We start from the raw sequence: 18,048 nt of genomic DNA on the forward strand, positions 1-18,048 counted from the left end.
AAAGAATTAATATAATTAATTTTTCCTAGAACTATTTTTAATATATATATATATCTGTATGTGTGTGTATATATATATATACACAAACATAAGGTAGGTAGTAGGATATTAGTTAAAGAATAAGAATTGTAAGTGTGTGCATACACATACACACACAGAGTAGGATATTAGTTAAAGAAAAAATGTCTGTAGGGGTGTGTGTATATGTACACACATAACACACATACACACATATATGTGTGTACATATACACACACCCCTACAGACATTTTTTCCTTTAACTAATATACCTTTTAATGAAAAAAATTGAAGGACAGAGACAACTATTACTAACAAGAAACATCTAAAACACCATTCATTTGTATTTATCAAATTACTATATTTTTAGAAAAACAACAGTTGTTCCAGGAATTATGTAGCAATGACTCCAAGAGACATAAAGTCCAAAACCAGAAGAACATTCACACAACACATGGCTTGTTTCTCATTCTTTCCCTGAGCAACTGCTGCTGCCTGCCTGCCTGCCGGCACAGGTATTAATTAGGTGAGGCAGTGCTAGAAATACACTATGGTATTTCTCACATTTTAACCTGCATAACATTAGTTCACCCAATTAGAACTGCAGGGTATTTGCCCCATAACTCTGCCAAAAGACCCAACACACTCTCAAAAGACAGGACTCAAAAAAAACAGCAAATGAAGAACATCTGTGAAAGCCCAAAAATTAGCCATACTACTACTGAATCTGGCAATTTAATCAAGGCGGGTTTATACCACTACACCCCACCAAAAGCCATTTCCTCTTTGAAAAGATGAATCAGAACTACCAGTTCAGTTTTATACATACACTGTAAAATATGAAAATAAAGAATCCCCTGAAAAACATCTGCAGACAACTTCATTTTAGGAAACAACTCTGGTTTAGCACCACCTTTTTTCCCTAGCTGACCAGGTCTGTGAACTTTTGGCAGTAACAGTAGCACCGACATTCAGCTGTAATCCAAAGATCTTTAAATGTCTCCTTGAAAGGTGACTGAAACTGGTTCTTAAGCGTTTACACTGACGAAAGTTATACCTTACATTCGAGGTCAAGAATGTAACTTACAGTACAGTACGGAATAAACAGAATGAACACTGAACAAAGGCAAAACAAAACAAAGCCATAAAAAATATGTATGGTTTGGTGCTCAAAAAGCCCCTCCTCGTGTGAAATCAGAAGCAAGAGAGATCCTAACCATAACAAATATTTCAGTATTCTCTATGGAAATAGCCACAAGAAAATACAGCAGTTTTCATAACAAAGGTGCAGGCTAAATTATATGCCCCAATTTAAGGGCAAACACTCCTGGCAGCTCTTCAAGGTATGGGACCAGACTAAATCTTGGCAGTTTCACAGATTAATTTTACTTTGATTCTTTAAAACTGTTCCCCATCTGCAGGAATTACAATGACACCACTTCAGGCAGCAAGGAAAGAAATAGTTCAGTCCAACATACAGTTTTAAACCACTCCTTTGCCCACTCTCCCCAGGTCTTCTAACAAGCCTTAATTCACCATCTGACCTATGGGAGAGACACAGACAAGAGCCGCCAGCACAACCAAGTCAGACATGCTTGGAACTCAAGCATCATCTTTTCATGGCACTTGGTATCTGCTCAACAGCATCAACACTCCAACTAAAACTTCTACCAATGTACACAGCTTTTCAACAAACAAATGTGGGGAGATGATGTTTCTAATGTGAATGGAATAATTGTTATTTGACCTATTTACCATTTTATTGAACAAAAAACACTAGTGTATTAAATGAGAATCAACCATGTCGTAGCTGCAAAACAGGAAAAAAAACCCTGATATCCCATCAAATTAGTTTCTTCAATTAACAAATATAGTACAAAGGTGAGTATTAAAAATATAACTCAACCAGTATATCCTCAGGATGTCACCTGCCTGAGGATGAAGCTCAAATAACACGCACTGAGAAAATCAGACAGACAGTGCAAATAAGCTAAGCTGTGCTGAATGCACTTCCAGGAATACCAATCTGATATTTCAAAGTGTCTTAAGGAAATGTCTTAGAAAAAGAAAAAACACACACCCTCCCTGTGGAATGATTTCTATTATTTCTATATTTTCCTACGTGGAATTATTAAGAAATACAAACATAAATGAAGCTACAATATTTCAAAATTAGCCAGGAAGTAAACTGTTAAGGAATGATTTCAAACATAAACAGCAGGCACTGTGGACAAAGTAGGAAAAACAAACTGGGGGAATCAATTTAGCTAATTTAGCTGGCATGATTGAAGCAAGAGCCCCTTGAAACACAAAGTTGTTTATATATCACGAAAACTTGAGGGCAGCAGCTGTTCTATCATTAAGAGGCAGCCCAGAGCTCATACTTTGCAACCAGAAACATCCTGTTCTTTTCTAAATCTCTCTCCTAATTCTAGTTAATGTCAGAAAAGGGGACCCTGGTGTCTGACAGCCCCCATACACAATCATCCTTACGTTTGCTCTTTCCCCAAAACTGAACCCCTTTCAGTTTATCACAACTCCTACTGTACCTGCTTAACTGGGAAAGTGAGCTGCTGGCCAAATCACTGGACTGAGGCAAGCTGGGCAACGTTGCCGCGTGCTGCGGTGCTGAAGGCAGAAGCGAAGCAGTGGTGGATACCACGCTAGGCAGAGAACCAGCAGAAGGTAGTGAGGGAGAAGGCTCTGTCTTAGGCGCTGGAACTGATGAAGTAGCTGCAACATGTTAAAAAGAGGCATTCAAAGACAAATTCCAGCATACCTGACATCCCAGCCTGGATTCAGGAACTCAGTAGTATTCTCCACTTGGTTTGCAAAAGCCTGACCGTTAAGAATCAGTAACAGTATCAAGCAATCTGGCTATTAAGGAAAATTCAAACAGCAACAGAACTATCATTTTTTCCCTTTAAGCTCTTCACCTACAATAGATTTATAATTTTCACTGCTACACATGTAGTAAGCTATGATCTTCTGCACTTCACCTCCCGCTATCTGGATTACTAGCTTCTGCTCACAAGTCAATCCTAATTTTAAAATTCCTTGCATTTGGTTCTGCAAACAAAAGTCCTTTGAGCTTTTCAAGGCACTGTATAAATCTACCTTTACCTACAGCTTTGCTTCTTCATTCCAACCTACACAGCACCTTTGATGATTGAGACTGAGATCACTGGAGTGCAAGGGCACGTACAACTTATCAGTTTGGAGTACTCAGTCAAATGTGTAATGCAGTAGAATAGAAGAAGCTACAAAAAAAGACCACAACTGAGCACAGCATTAAGCATTTTTAATGGCTACAGAGTTGTTAAATATTGACTTACTTTATTTGACCTAGATAACAAAAAGTGTTTAGCTTTAATACTACTTTTTAGGCTACACAGAGTAAAACTTGTTTACCACAAATGTGCCTTTCCAAAGGATCACTATACTGTAATAAGACACTGAACAACTCTACTGCCCAACGTAATTCCCAACTGTTTCTACACTCATCTTGTCCTGCAAAGATAATATATGGAATTAGAGGCACTCACTCACCAATAAAACTCAGAAAAAGAGTTGAGCCCTGCCTTCTCTGGGCCATGCTTCCATACCACACCAGAGAACACTACCCAACAGATCATCACTAACTTGTAACGTATGCGAGGACAGTTTTAGAATGGTCACCAAACAAAAGTCAGATATACGCTTGGAAGTTAGGCATCACAGTTTCTTCATGTTATTGGTTTGGTTTCCTCACTAAATGACCCAAGTCAGGTTGCTGGATTGGGTGCTATGCAAACAGAAGTCAAGAGGTCCTGACCTTAGCAGTAAGTATGAGGGTAACTGACAACAGAGAAGGAAATTCAAGTGACAAACGGAAACATAGTTACGAAGGCGGCAACTATATCACCTGATACCTCCTGGCAAGATTCATGTAAAAATAAGTAAATAGTATTTACAACTCTCAATACATTCAGAGCAGGGTTCCCTTCTTGAAGCAAGGGAATTGAGGGATTCTGTCCCGCAATACAAGTGACAGAATAACCATCTTCATTAAGGCCTGAACACAATGTTCAAGGCAAAGAAATCCAGGAGACAAATAGGATGGTAAGAATTATGACACGTCAGTCATGCTTTGAACTAAGGGTTTAGGAAGCATAAGATCTGGATATTAAAGGACAACAACAGCAAAGATGAGAGATGAACAACTAAGAATATTATCAGCACATACAGAAGGGAAAAGGTAAGTATTTTCAAAAGTTAATAGAGAATTTCAAAATCGTTTGGACGCATGAGATAGATACAAAGACGACGACTGATTCCAGTTTAGGTGCTTGAGATACAGAAAACAACAAAAGTGTTCTCAAAAGAGAATTGGCATAGAAAAAGTGACTAATAAAGCCGTTATAGAATAATTACAAAAATACTAGGAATTCTCAGATCTTTGTTTTCCATAGCAAAAAAGACAAGTCCTGTAGTGAATTTCATAAATTGTTTATTAATTCTGTACACGAGAGTAAGAAAGTTTTCCACTTGAAAAGTTGTCTTTATATATAACAATCTTTTAAGTGGTAACTTTTTGGGCATATACACTCCTCCTGCTCATTTAAACTGAACTTGGCATTAACAAAACACTGTTTACAGGTCTGAATACTCAACTTCTTTCTACTCAGAAGTATTTAAAAAAAAAAAGGCTCCCCCACTAACGACCTACCTGAAGAGACGTTTAGGAGGAGGATAGACCTAAAATTGAAGTGTTGGAATTCCAAAAGATATTAATTCACACTGCAGCCCGTGAAAACTTCCACAGAGCAGCACATAAAGGTCAGAAGTGTGAATACTATACTTTAATTATTTTAACTCCAGGAAGACAGCTGTAGGGGTGCTACAAGTAAAATACCACATTAGAAATAGGCCAAGATGAAGATAACACTAATGCCTGTATCAGAGCCAGTACTGTGTTATTGTTACTCCACTGAAAGGCAGCAAGGTACCCAGCAGAGGGAGCATATTAGTCACCCTTCTTCCCCATGCGCTTGTAGCAGGGCATACGTAGCACCATACCCAGTGAGAGGTGCATTCAAAGAACGTGATTTTGTTTCATTACAGCAAAATGCTACTCGTAGCTTCCCAACTGAGAATTGGAAGAATTGCTAAGAAATTTTATATTAATTTTTAATTTTATACTAAATAATTTTTGGCAGGTAAATTCAAAAGGAAAAACAGCAGCAAAGCAGCTTCTCTAATTCTAAGACTGGTTAGGTTTGTAGATTTAATAGGGCTAATACTTCAGTTTTAGTCAAGAAGCAAGCAAGTGTATCCTATGCAAGTACAAAATAAACGCAAATGGGTCAGCCAAAAATTAGTCAAGGAGAACAATATAAAACCTTAAACCAGATGTCACTGCTACAGTTGTGCGCACAGCAAGTAGTAAGGAAAGATTAGAAAGTCCTGTGCACAACCAAGCTTTGTAAACTTACTGTCAAGAGTTGCCTGTGTTCTAACACCACTGTGGCCGTTCTGTAAACAAAGAAGAAATGAATGAATAAATCATCTTAGAGGTATATCAAATTTTCAGACTGAATCACACATCGAACATGCTGCATGCAAAATTCTATATTCATTCTAAATTGAAAGACAAAAAAGGCAGAAAATTAACTTTTTACTGCCTTTAACAAAACCACGTAATAGTTGTCTCAAGTGCAAGGTGTCCTGAACATACAGAATCCCATACACTGCCCATACTACACCCATCAGCAGAAGACCTTCCCATGTACTGTATATAACATAAACTTCAGGTTCACACCAATATGAAAGAAAGAATTGCATTAACATATAGGAAATGGTTGTGCTTTTGATCTAATGCAACTCACAATTTTAACTATCCAAGTTACACAGAGACGCCAATTTTTTTCCATTGAAAGATAAGACTTGAGAAGCACCAGTTGTTTTTTGGATAACGCTGGAGTACAGAAGTGGATAGTCTATGCTTGATCCTCACCAGTACATACGAGCTAGTGCAGAAGACAAGTGTGACTGAGCCATTACATAACAAAGGCCAGAAGTAAATAACTTACAAACTCTCACAAGTTCCTTAAACATTTAATAAGTTAAGTTCTCTTAAAACAAACCTACATTCCATATACAAAGAGAATAGGTGCTTTTGAATCTCCCAAGAGAGATCCTCTCTGTTCTAAATTAGACCTCTCCCTATGATTTTTAAAATAAAACATGAAACTAATTCCCTCTGGTGTTTAAATCCAACAGAAGAGTAATGCTGGAGGGGCCACACACAGTTTGGGATCCACTTGCTAGATGCCATATAAATTTAATAAACAATACATCTTTGGATAGAAACTGTCAAGTTATGGCAAAATACCATGACTAATATTTAGATACAGAGATAGTTCCTTTTTTAAAAGCTAAGCTTCAGGGAAGGAAACTCAAGTAGAATGTCAAGTGTTACTAAGAAAAATGGTCAAATAGCAATTTAAGATGTCAAAACCCATAAAATCAGAGGCTCTTATACCCCAAATACGATATAGTCAAAAATGGCTACACAATAGGAAAAGCAAAAACAAATAACAGGGTGGGCTTGCGAATCAAAAATACCACTTGGCTTGGTTAAAAGTATTAACATAGCAGGGTAATACAAGTGTTACACAGATAAGAATATTTCACCTTTTTCAAGGTCTTATTTCTGAAATTCACTCACCGTAACTGCAACAGGGGTTGATTCAGCTGGAGCCATGGAGCTTTGGTACGCTATCCTACTATGCACAGAAGTCTGGTCATAGGAGGAAGTTGTTACTGGGCTAGTGCTCTGGGATGAGCAGGTCAGACTGGAAGAGGTGATGGCAGAGGTTGTGTAGGTGGACTCCTGTACTGTATTGGATATTGGCAAAGAGGTATTCAAAGGATCACTGGAAAAAGTAAAAATTATCATCTTGGTAAACGACATCTCAAACACCTTCATGAAAATATCAGCTCCTATACAGTTATCCAGAACTACCTTAAACATGCAATCAAATCAACATTATTTATACTAGAAAATCTAGTCATGAAAAAAAAAATATGTAATTTTGCTTTGGTCCCCAGTAATCACTGCTTCAAAACCATTAGCTGCACTAAGCACCATTCACCTTCCTCCTGCCAGCCCAACCAAAACAATAGTTTACACACAAGCACTTTTCAGTCATGTTACTTCCACCTTCTCAAAGGATAAATTAATGATCATAATCTCTCTTTTTTAAACAACTAGATCCACAAAATCTGGTATATAATGAGAAACACCCAGTCTCTTTCTACAATAGAATTCTAACGTTACAGTAGCAGTCTAACAGAATGAACTATGCAAAGAGGAAAAAATACTTTAAAACATGCAGGAGTGTTTTACTTTCTAAACAGTTTAAATCATTTATAGAACTAGAAATGAATGTGAATGTTCATTTGTACTAGTATTTCTGAATTAACTTCAGGAAGCTTTTTACTGAAGCCAATTTTTGAATGAATAAGGAAGAAAAAAATGGGTTACTGGTACATTGGCATTTATTATTGGCTATTTTAGCATTTCAGTAAGAGCTTCTGCATACTGAAAGCCTGGCTTCTTTTCTCATCCCATAGGAGCATCAGATCTGTAATCTGGTGCCAATCTACTAACACACATACATGGTACAAGGGTCATCTCTCCTGGATCAAAAACAGAAAAATTAGGGTTGTGAGAAACAAACCTTCAAACAAATTTGAAAATCAGGACAATTAAACATGAGAAAGCAATTCTATAAAGGGTAGCTTATTATGAGGTTATTTACATTCATGTCATCTCCAGCTTCACATCAACCCATCCAGGAAGATTTTGATTGTCATTAAAAAAGAAATTTCTCCTTTAAGATGCCATCCACAGAAAACAAGTCATCATATTTCCTCCTCCCATTACACAGTAACTGTGCCTTGATGTTTTTGGCGCAAACTTGACCCCCTAAAGGAGACATGTAAGAATGCACAAGGGGAACTCACACGTACTTTACAGATTTTGAGTACAAGCTATTGTTGGTCGCCTGGCTGGTATTCTCACTGCTTGAAGTTGATCCAAACTCTGGGAGTGCAGGCTCTGATCCAAACTCCAGAGCTCCAAACTGAACATTTAACCCTGTCACATCCGCTGATCCAGGCATCTCCACTGCAGAGGCAGGAATCTTAAAGAAGGGAAAAAAAAAAAGCCATAATTCCTTTGCATGCCCTATCTGTATTAAAGATACCAGTAACTGACACCCTCTCCTCCCTTAACCACAGGCTTCTTCAGTTACTGCCTCAAGGCTTCGCTGCTAACTAGATCTGCAACAACCCACCAGTTTACATCACATAAACTAACTACATTCTTGTAAGCTGAAATTAATTCATTGATTCTGTGCCCTGATCTGGAGCTGAAAGAGTAAGCCATACTATTCTACAATATCAAAGTGTCATCCATATCCATCTCCCTTCAGCCAACACTCATCTTGTGGCTACTAAGACAATCCAAAAATCACTCAGCAACAGTCATTTCCACACAGAGCAATAAGATATGTGCTTGGAAAAGACAACATCACTGTATTTTGGACGTAAAAACTATCCAGCGCAGAATTTCCTGCTTTATTAACAAAAAATATACCATGGTCTTTGCTCTCCTTATCCCTAGCAACTTATATATAGAATAGAATCACAGAATCATTTAGGTTGGAAAAGACCTTTAAGATCATCGAGTCCAAGCGTTAACCTAGCACTGCCAAGTCCACCACTAAACCATGTCCCTAAGCACCACCTCTACACGTCTTTTAAATACCTCCAGGAATGGTGACTCAACCACTTCCCTGGGCAGCCTGTTCCAAGGCTTGACAACCCTTTTGGTGAAGAAATTTTTTCTAATACCCAATCTAAACGTCCCTTGGCACAACTTGAGGTCATTCCCTCTCGTCCTATCACTTGCTACTTGGGAGAAGAGACCGACCCCCACCTCGCTACAACCTCCTTTCAGGTAGTTGTAGAGAGTGATAAGGTCTCCCCTCAGCCTCCTCTTCTCCAGGCTAAACAGTCCCAGTTCCTTCAGCTGCTCCTCATAAGACTTGTGCTCCAGGCCCTTCACCAGCTTCATTGCCCTTCTCTGGACACGCTCCAGCACCTCCATGTCCTTCTTGTAGTGAGGGGCCCAAAACTGAACACAGGATTCGAGGTGCGGCCCCACCAGTGCCGAGTACAGGGGCACGATCACCTCCCTGCTCCTGCTGGCCACACTAGTTCTGATACAAGCTTTTGTATGTTTTTACATTTGCTAAGGACAAGCCACCACTCAGTTACTCACCTTGGATGCTGGAGTTATCCTCCGTTTTGGTGGTTTTATCTGTTTCTGCTGGGTTTGATGGGCAGTCACTCCCTGGTTATCCATAGATATAGTGGGGAGCTGTAACATTTTGCTAACAGCTGTAGAGGTGTCTACTGGCGATGGCTCTCGGAGTTTTACCTGGGAGGAGAAGGACTCCAGCCCAGGAGGAGGAACAGGAACTGCCTGTGTTTGTTGTTGCTGTCGCTGGGTCAGCTGGCTCAGAACTGGGGATGGTTCAGGCTGGGATTTAAAGTCTGGTCAGCGTTGGGAAAAAGAAATACCAAAATTAAAGCATTAAACTCTGCTCTTCACACTTCTACTCTTTGACAGAATCTGAGTGATGACATACTCGACAGCTATGATTTCATAGCGTGTGCAAGTCTCTTTCAGACATCACACGAGTTTCACATTGAACATTACCACTGCAATAATAAGGCCAACATTTGATATTCTCTACTTTAAATAAACAGCTGTGGGCAAGCATCATTTAGCTTTCTTCAAAAATATGAAAACAAGCCTATCTATACAGTCACATAATATTACCACACATTAGTCTTAAAATAATCCGTAACATTTTTTGAATCAAACACTGCAAGTTTCACTGCAATTAACTGTGCTGACAAAATGTGATAACTTCCAAGGGGTCGGGAGTTAAAATTTAGAGGTATTATGAGTTAGGATTTCCTGTCCCTACAAAGGAGAAGATTTTCAACAACCATGTCTTCCATGACAGATGGAAGTCATCTACCATCTCAATCTGGCTGAAAGTCAAGAGATACTGGACACTGACAGTTTTTTTTCCAAGTCTTCCCCTTTCATATTTTTCAGATGCTGAAAGCCATGCAGTGGCTCAGAGCACTGGTCAACAATCGTAAGAGATCCACAGCATTTGCAATGTGAAGGGGTTTTTTTTATTCAGTTGGTAAAGTGCATTAGAAAGCAACTTAAAATGTACGTCAACATTTTTTCAGAATTGCTGCGTATAAAAGATTATAACTACTACCAAATTGGTTGCTTATCTATCTGGAAACATATACACACACACACGAGAGAGATACAAGAGCTATCACTCTTCACAGTGAGAATACTGCTAGGAACCACATTGCAAAAAGAAAGCTTGTGTCATTTTCACTGTTCCTACGAATTCTACTCAATTAAATGAAAAATCCCTACAATTATGAATAGACAAAATGGGTAACTTGCATCATTCTCAGCACGCTAGTGAAAGAACACTGAGATGTGATGCACATTATGAAGAAATTATACCATACTCATTCAAAATTCATGTAATGGTTAGAAGAGAAAAATTTGGGGGGGAAAAAAGACAAAATATGATACAACCTTATACTCAGCTAGAAGCAGCATAGGGACAATTAAACTAAGTATTTTCCAGGATTTTTTGAGAAATAAAGTCACATCAAAGTTCCACTTAAAAATTCAAGCACGTTAAATCAAACAAGTCATTACATGAAGGCTCAACAACTTCTAAAGATGCAATGACATTTATGGATAGGCTTAAGCCTATCAAAACTTAGTTTGTGATATACTTGTAATGTCTATTACCAGCAAGTAAGTGTAACTCTTCCAATGTTGTAACCAATTGTATTATTAGGATTACATTTTTTAGAAAAAGTCTTTCATTTGGCCTTAATGCCAAACTTATTGGCATTAAGAAATCTTATGGGCTAATACAGAGAGAAAGAGAGAAAGCTATGTCAAAGCACTTACCAAACTGACTAAGGACTGAGGACTGAGTAATGGGTGGTTTTAGATCCCAGGATGATGTGGTAGTTGTGGTAGTGGTGGTAGAGCTACTGTTGTTTTGCTGAGAGGTAAACTGACCCAGTCCTGGAGATTTCAACTGGTCCAAGATTTGGGATCCAGTAGAGTTTGCCAATTTAGAGGATCCGAGTTCTCCAAAGCCAGAACAAAGAACTGCAGACTACCAAAAGACAAGAAAGAAGAGCAGAGTGGAGTTAAGTATTTAATAAATAATTTGAACATAACCATAGGGTCAATGCCTACAGCTGCTATTTGGCAGGAACGAACACCTCTTCAGCCCCAGACTACTAACAAATGACCAATAAAAAAATTCAGCAGTTTTAACATATCTGATTATAACCGATACAACTTCCACCACTGTGATTGCAACAATACTGATTTACTTGAATCCATGCATCTCAAAATAGCATATATTTACTAAGAGTTGAACTTATTTTCAGAGAATAAACATAAGTGCCCAATTTCAAGCCCTCACAATTGACTCAAATAGGCAGGTTTCCACAAAAAGCAGTCAGATATGTGCTTGGAAATAACACATCATAGTTTTCTGGCATAGAACTCTTCACTATAAACAAATTATTTCATCCTAAATCAGCATGCAGTAAATGCATCTGCTCTCTACTCAAAAATTGTAATACAAGCACTTCGTGTAAACTGAGAAACAACTGCTTAGCAAAACCAGAAAAGAGTAATCTTTTTGTGTGTGTGTTGCAAAATTCATTTGCAACCTGAATTTTACTAATACTGAAACATCTCATGAAATGACCACTACTGGAAAAGTTATTTAACCTGAAATATTTACTCCTGAAGAATATTTAGAAAGCATAAGGTAATTTTACCAGACTTTGAGGAGAATAAGAGTTTACAGCACTGGAGCTGCCAGTTCCTGGTGCCATCTGGGTGCTGTGCTGAGAATTTGTGAAGACTAGGGCTTGGCCAAAGGTCTGCTGCTGGGGAGCCTCAAATGAGTTGCCTTCTGTCTCTTGGGTAGATGTCACAGGCTTTTGAAGCAGTGTTACCAAATCAATGCTGTAAGGAAAATCAAAGTTTAGCTGGAATAAACATGATGATTAGGCTGCACTGAAACTGAAGAAAGCACTAACAATACTAAAGCTGCCGTACCAGCAACAGAATTACTACCGATCAACAGTCTTTTAAAATATTGCCTGTCTGTCTGCCATACAAAAAGAGGTAGAATAGAGGTTTTTGCCAGAAGGTAATATTCTGCTAGCTGAAACCTTCCACTACAGTTAGAATACAAATTATCTTTGCACTTTTTTCAAACATTACCAGATTTATAACATCATGTATCACCTAAATAACCTATATGATTAATATAGCCAAGTAACCGGAGACAAGTCATAAAAGATACATTATGTTTAACTGGATTCTGCCTGCAAGCCCATTATATATACTGATAATCCACATTCTCTGTATATCACGCTATCCCTTTAAAAAGACCAAGGGATCAAAATCCTACCTCTGTATAGGGTGGATATGAGGACAGTAAAGAATAAAGTCACACATGCAGCAATTGAGTGAATATGTGATGACATGGAAGTCACAAGAGCAGCAGAAATAAAAGCTAAGTTTCTCAGATAGTAGGCACGTATCCAAAATTACTCTACCACACATACCTGAGCAGGATGAGAAACATGAATTTTCTTATATTTAGCATGGCTTACTAACCCCTGCCACATGTTTAGCACGGCTTACTAACCCCTACCACATGTTTAGAACAGGTTTACCCAAGGAAAAGCAAAGCATTCAGACAACAAAAGAAAACTACTCCAAAAACTCTGACTTAAGTTTATCCTGAATATACTGCAGGCTTCGGCTGAAAAGCTGCTTCCAGTACTTTCATTAGCATAGATTTCTTAATGCCCAAACCTTTCTTATGGCAAGTGAGGGGGCAAAAGAAGAAAAAAAAAAAAGAAACCCAAACCAAAACACCAGAATTCGAGTTGATGAACTAAAATATTTTCTGACATAATTTGAGGGACATCCACTGGAAGAATATTTGCATTAGAACAACGAACATGCGAGCATATCACCTTTAAGAAGGAAAGGAATATAAACTGTAGACCAGCTGACACCATGCCTCCTCCACATCACATCCATGTTATAAGGAAAATCTTGCTGGAGTCTGGAGTACAGCAGTACAGCTGTATCAGGATGTTTGGGACCATTAGGCCATCTAGTTTTCAGATCTCATGCTATCCAACTACCGAAGCCTTCATCACACAACTTTAGCCCGCTCTCCTGGGACCTGAGGCTAATGCAGGCAACTAATTCCATAACACCATTGGCCAGGCATTTGGTGAAGACAAAGGCAAGCAAAGGAAGGCAGCAATTGCCATATTTTTGGTTCTCTATCTGAACTCTATATCATCAGTTAAGGCAAGTAATTGTGATGCTTACTAGGAAATTCACCTTCTTGCCAACGCAAGCTCTTCTGTTAACACATTTGTCAAAGCACTACGTTATGAACACTTTCTGCACCTACAAGGGCAGGCTTTCCATTTTCTGGACAGCAAAGCCAAAGCTTCCTTTTCAACAGCAGAAAACTTTTCTTCCCAGTTACTTTTGTTCCTGCCTGTAAACAGTCCTTGTGCAGAAGACAGGGTCTTCTCAGTATTATGCCTGTGGATTTGGTTAAGTTCGGCTCCACGTCCGTAGTCAATAATGAGTAACACAGGAACCCACAAAACCAAAGATTAGCAAGCAAGGCTTTTGCAATTTTGAAATTAGCTTGACCAATCTCTGCCCTGTGTTTTATTCAACATTTTATATGTGCAAGCTAATATTGCTTCACCAAGCAGAAGGTTTTTAAGGTATAGGGAAAACATGGAAGAAGAGCTTACCTTTGCCCAGGAGTCACATGATTCTCAGCTGGAACAGAGGAAGCAGTGAAGACTTTTGTTTCAGAAAGCTGCAAAAGAGAGGGGCAGGGGAAAAGGTATTTTAATCATACACATGCTCACACTTCACTGCTGCAACATCTGCAGAAATTCCATCTTGGTCGTGCACTTCCGAGATAAAAGTAAAGTCAAACTACCATTACAACTAGTTATGCTGCAGCACTGCTTAAAAAGACAAAAACACGTAGTCAAACTTCAGCAGTCTTCTCCACAGAATCAAATACCAATTTAATTAAAGTGTTAGGAAATTTGATCTACTAAACACACACAATGGTATACCAATGTAACTACATCAGTTTGAGCAATAGTTTCACTGAAAAATATACCAGTAGAAAGTAATTAACGTGACAGCTGGTATATCATCAGTGTAAAGATACCTTGTGCAGACATAATTTAGGACTCCATAGAGCAGCTCTGACAGATCTTGTTGCAGAAATCTAACACTTCGCACCATTCCCACTCATTTAATCTATCCCTGTGTTTTACACTTCAGCTCGTATCACCAGAGGAGGCAGGTTTGCACTCAGGTACGTACAGTGAACTAGCATTCGTGGTTCCTTCTTGGCATTTCTGATAGGGGCGGCAGTAACATCTTAAACTGATTGCTCTGCGAGCGTGAGTTTTAAAACAATAATAAAGGGACAACCATGTAATTGCTTATACTAGTATAACCAGTCAGACCATCCACAGCAGAAAACTGTACTGCTTTCACCATGCTGTTACAATTAAGATAAGATACTTGCACAGGCAGCTGGGGAGGGGTTTTAGGGGGAAAGGGGGTGATTTGGGTTTGTAGGGGGGTTGTTTGTTTGCTGTTTGGTTTTTTCTTTTTTAACATAGCTTTTCTTTTTTAACAAAATAGTAGTTAAACAGCTACAACTTCCTAGAGCTAATTCATTTCTATTGACACGAATACTTGCAAACCAGAATAGGTCTTAAGCCAGTACAGGTTAGGTTTAACAAGATAAAGATATGCACGTATAATGGTTATATTTTAAATTAAATTTGCACAAAATCACCCTTAACTACTTTGGTGTAGCTTTGTATTTAGACTAAAGAATAACTGACCTATTCAAACACAAAGAATCCCTTTAGAATGTGACATTTGAATACAGCTCTTCCCGGAAATTATGCATTTTTAATTGCATACATTGCTAGCAGCCCAGTTTAAAGGACATCATGGACATGAGCCAATTCCATCTGCCATCCCACATGCAGCTCTACTGAAAGCACGTATATCCCTGAACACAGTCATCTGATTGGGATTCTCCTATGAAACACTGTTGATTTAAGCAAGACACAGAAGGGCTGACTGGGAGCAATCACTTACCACTCAGAGGCAAAGTTCAAACGTTTCATGAACTCTCCTAGCACCCACTTATGTGCAACACACTGTGTCATGAAAAAATGAGTACCACCACGGCTCCTCCCTCCATTTCCTTCCCTTCCCTTGCTGCCAATACAACGTACTTCAATCCCATCTTTCTGGAACACAACTCTGTCCTGTGCATAACGCTGCTGGCCCGCAGCTCTATGTACTGAGCAAAACGAAGAAAGAAGATTCAGCTCAAGTATATTTCCAATTAAAAAGGCTGTTTTGCTATCGTTCAGCCCTTTCCCCACTGTACGTGTTATTTTAGAACAACACGTACTGTACTTTTTGTAGTGGCAAATTATACGGCACAAGAAGGTCAGCTAATGGCATGAGCAGCAGCCTATGGTCTGCAATCCCTTGGTTAAATATTAAATTCTCTGTAATGTCAACAGTTTCTTACGCTCACATAACCCAGGATAAGACTAACTGCGGCCAAAACACTGATGAATCCTGAAAACTAAGCAAATCAAGGAGCCTGAGGATGTTTGTGACAACGCAAAAGCATGCTTGACGTATGAGAGAGGAAATGTTCTCTTCAGGTGAACCACCATGCAAAACAAAAGTCTCCAGCTACCAGCTTGGCTACATTGAGTTTACACTACACCCTGTGGCAAACTTACCGCCACAAGCTCCAATCGAGCACCTAATTCAGAAGTCTGCTGGGATTATGGCATTTGTCAAAACACATACTTTGTGCAGCAGCAGCTGAAAAGTTTTATTACGCAGATGTATTCAGTATTTCTTGGAAGTACTATCATCAGCTCCTAACAAAGTTATTTACGCTCACCATACACTACACTCGTAAATCTTTCACTGAGGCTCTGGCATTTTCCCAGAACTGAATGAACGGTCATGAACCATTTGCAAACGTCGGCCTCACAAGGGTATTTCCTCCATCTGCAGTGAAATGCCTGTGCTTTTCAGCTCCTGTTCCTATGATAAAAATCATTCTCCAATCACCAAACAGACAATGCATTTAACAACTAGCTACCAGCTCCTATGGCCAGTTCATAGGTGAGAACAGGAAAATTCTCCAGCATCCTCATAAAAACTCAACATCAACAAATCAGAAATAACAAAACCTTATTACTGTTTTGATATGATGTACTGAAGTTAAAGAAAATAAAACAAGTTCTCATGCTGCTTCCTGGTAAAGGAAACACTCCCACTAAAATACACTTTTTTCTTTTTTTTTTTTTTTTAAAGTGTTGCTGTTGTTTCAAATAAAAACCAAGACTACCAATATTGTACAGAAAACGTTTGCCTTCATCCACTTCCCAGCAATTTGTATGTATTCTATTTCTCCCCTTCTGATAGTTTCTGTAGTTAAACTCTATTTTCTTTAGCCAGGAGAATATGATTGCAATTTTAACAGGAAAAGCCAGAGCCATCTACAGTACCTCAACATTTGTCTGGTCCTTCATGGTCCATGCCCTGAACATCCCTTTAGCAAAATACAACCTCCTATTTTCACTGCAACTAGTTTCCACTCTATTTAAGAGCATGCTGACAACCTATTATACTTGCTCAATATTCACTACTAAAGATAAATACCAGACAGGACTATTAAATCACAAAAATCTAATCCTTCTCAGGTCAAACAACAATAATTTCACTCATCCGGCCTGGGACTGGATTCCTTTACAGTCCTCCTAGAAATGCCCACGTTCAATAAGGGTCCCCCTGCAAAAGATTTGTTTGCCAAAATTTGCAATGCAGATTTTAATCCACTTAATGTGTTTTGTGATAGCATGTAATTATTTTCAGAACAGAAGATGGAAATCAAATCTCCTACAAGGACATAGTCTATCTTCACAGTTAACTCGTAATTTACTTAAAGACCAAGATCAGGTTTATTTGAAGTGGACCTATTTTCCATAAAACTACACTGAATAGCATAAGCTGTATTCTTAGGCTTCTATTTTTTTTAAATCACATGAATCAATTTTTCCTTTATTTTTTCCCCCAGGCATGTTGTGGGCTAACGTGTCTGTAGCTCGCCATTTCATTCACTCCTGAACATCAATACATGAACAACTTTTTCCTAAGTTACAGGGATTTTTCCAGGGACTCTAAAATTAATAAAAACTAACATCAGGCTAGAGATTCCATCTGCTGCTCTTTTAAGATTCATGTGCAAATTACTCAGGTTTAATAATTAATTTTAAAAAATTCTATCCCTGGTCAGCAATGCTCAACACCCCTCCTGTACTACAAATGCTGTATTGTACCAGCATCAAACAGGTGAGAAACAAGGACAGAAATTTTCACTATCCTTAGCCCTTAGTCCACCTCTAGCATATACTGCAGAAATAGAGGGCAGGTTTAAAAAAGATGCCAACTTTTGATGACAGTAACTGATACAGAAAACCTAGGAATTTTAGAGTTTCTTTTAATTTTCGCAGAAGACACAGCCCTCTCATCAGGTAAGGACAGAGTTTTCGTATCTGTTACATGAAACATTCACCATTTCTAGGGATAACACTGACATGCCACCCTACAGGAGGAGGCAAAAGGGATGAGTTCCGAGACAATCTCTTACTCTTCTGAAAATAAACTTGAATTAATGGATATTCCTATAAAAGATGAAAAACTTCTTA

The 18,048-nt window shown here is 38.6% G+C and overlaps 1 protein-coding gene and 2 non-coding genes across 28 annotated transcripts in view; all 3 read right to left on the reverse strand.

The window, feature by feature from the left end:
• LOC142074711 (ubiquitin-associated protein 2-like) overlaps nucleotides 1-18,048 on the reverse strand; it is a 181,320-nt gene that overhangs the window by 109,842 nt on the left and 53,430 nt on the right. For 18 of the 26 annotated variants that reach the window (XM_075135532.1, XM_075135531.1, XM_075135526.1 and 15 more), the window contains 8 exons: nucleotides 14,017-14,084; nucleotides 11,992-12,181; nucleotides 11,099-11,312; nucleotides 9,350-9,624; nucleotides 8,035-8,207; nucleotides 6,728-6,935; nucleotides 5,493-5,532; nucleotides 2,568-2,751 (listed from right to left, as the gene is read on the reverse strand). In XM_075135532.1, the coding sequence (XP_074991633.1) occupies nucleotides 2,568-2,751; nucleotides 5,493-5,532; nucleotides 6,728-6,935; nucleotides 8,035-8,207; nucleotides 9,350-9,624; nucleotides 11,099-11,312; nucleotides 11,992-12,181; nucleotides 14,017-14,084 (1,352 nt within the window). Of the gene's footprint in view, nucleotides 1-2,567; nucleotides 2,752-5,492; nucleotides 5,533-5,885; nucleotides 5,984-6,727; nucleotides 6,936-8,028; nucleotides 8,208-9,349; nucleotides 9,625-11,098; nucleotides 11,313-11,991; nucleotides 12,182-14,016; nucleotides 14,085-18,048 lie in introns of those variants that run through there. The other 8 variants (XR_012670676.1, XR_012670675.1, XM_075135513.1 and 5 more) reach the window with 2 other exon arrangements.
• Nucleotides 8,528-8,612, reverse strand: LOC142075145 (small nucleolar RNA SNORD121A). Its single transcript, XR_012670804.1, has one exon. It is a non-coding gene; the product is annotated as a small nucleolar RNA SNORD121A (small nucleolar RNA).
• On the reverse strand, nucleotides 11,624-11,705 carry LOC142075146 (small nucleolar RNA SNORD121A). The gene has a single exon (XR_012670805.1). It is a non-coding gene; the product is annotated as a small nucleolar RNA SNORD121A (small nucleolar RNA).

Source organism: Calonectris borealis, chromosome W, assembly GCF_964195595.1.
Source record: "Calonectris borealis chromosome W, bCalBor7.hap1.2, whole genome shotgun sequence".
NCBI lineage: Eukaryota > Metazoa > Chordata > Aves > Procellariiformes > Procellariidae > Calonectris > Calonectris borealis.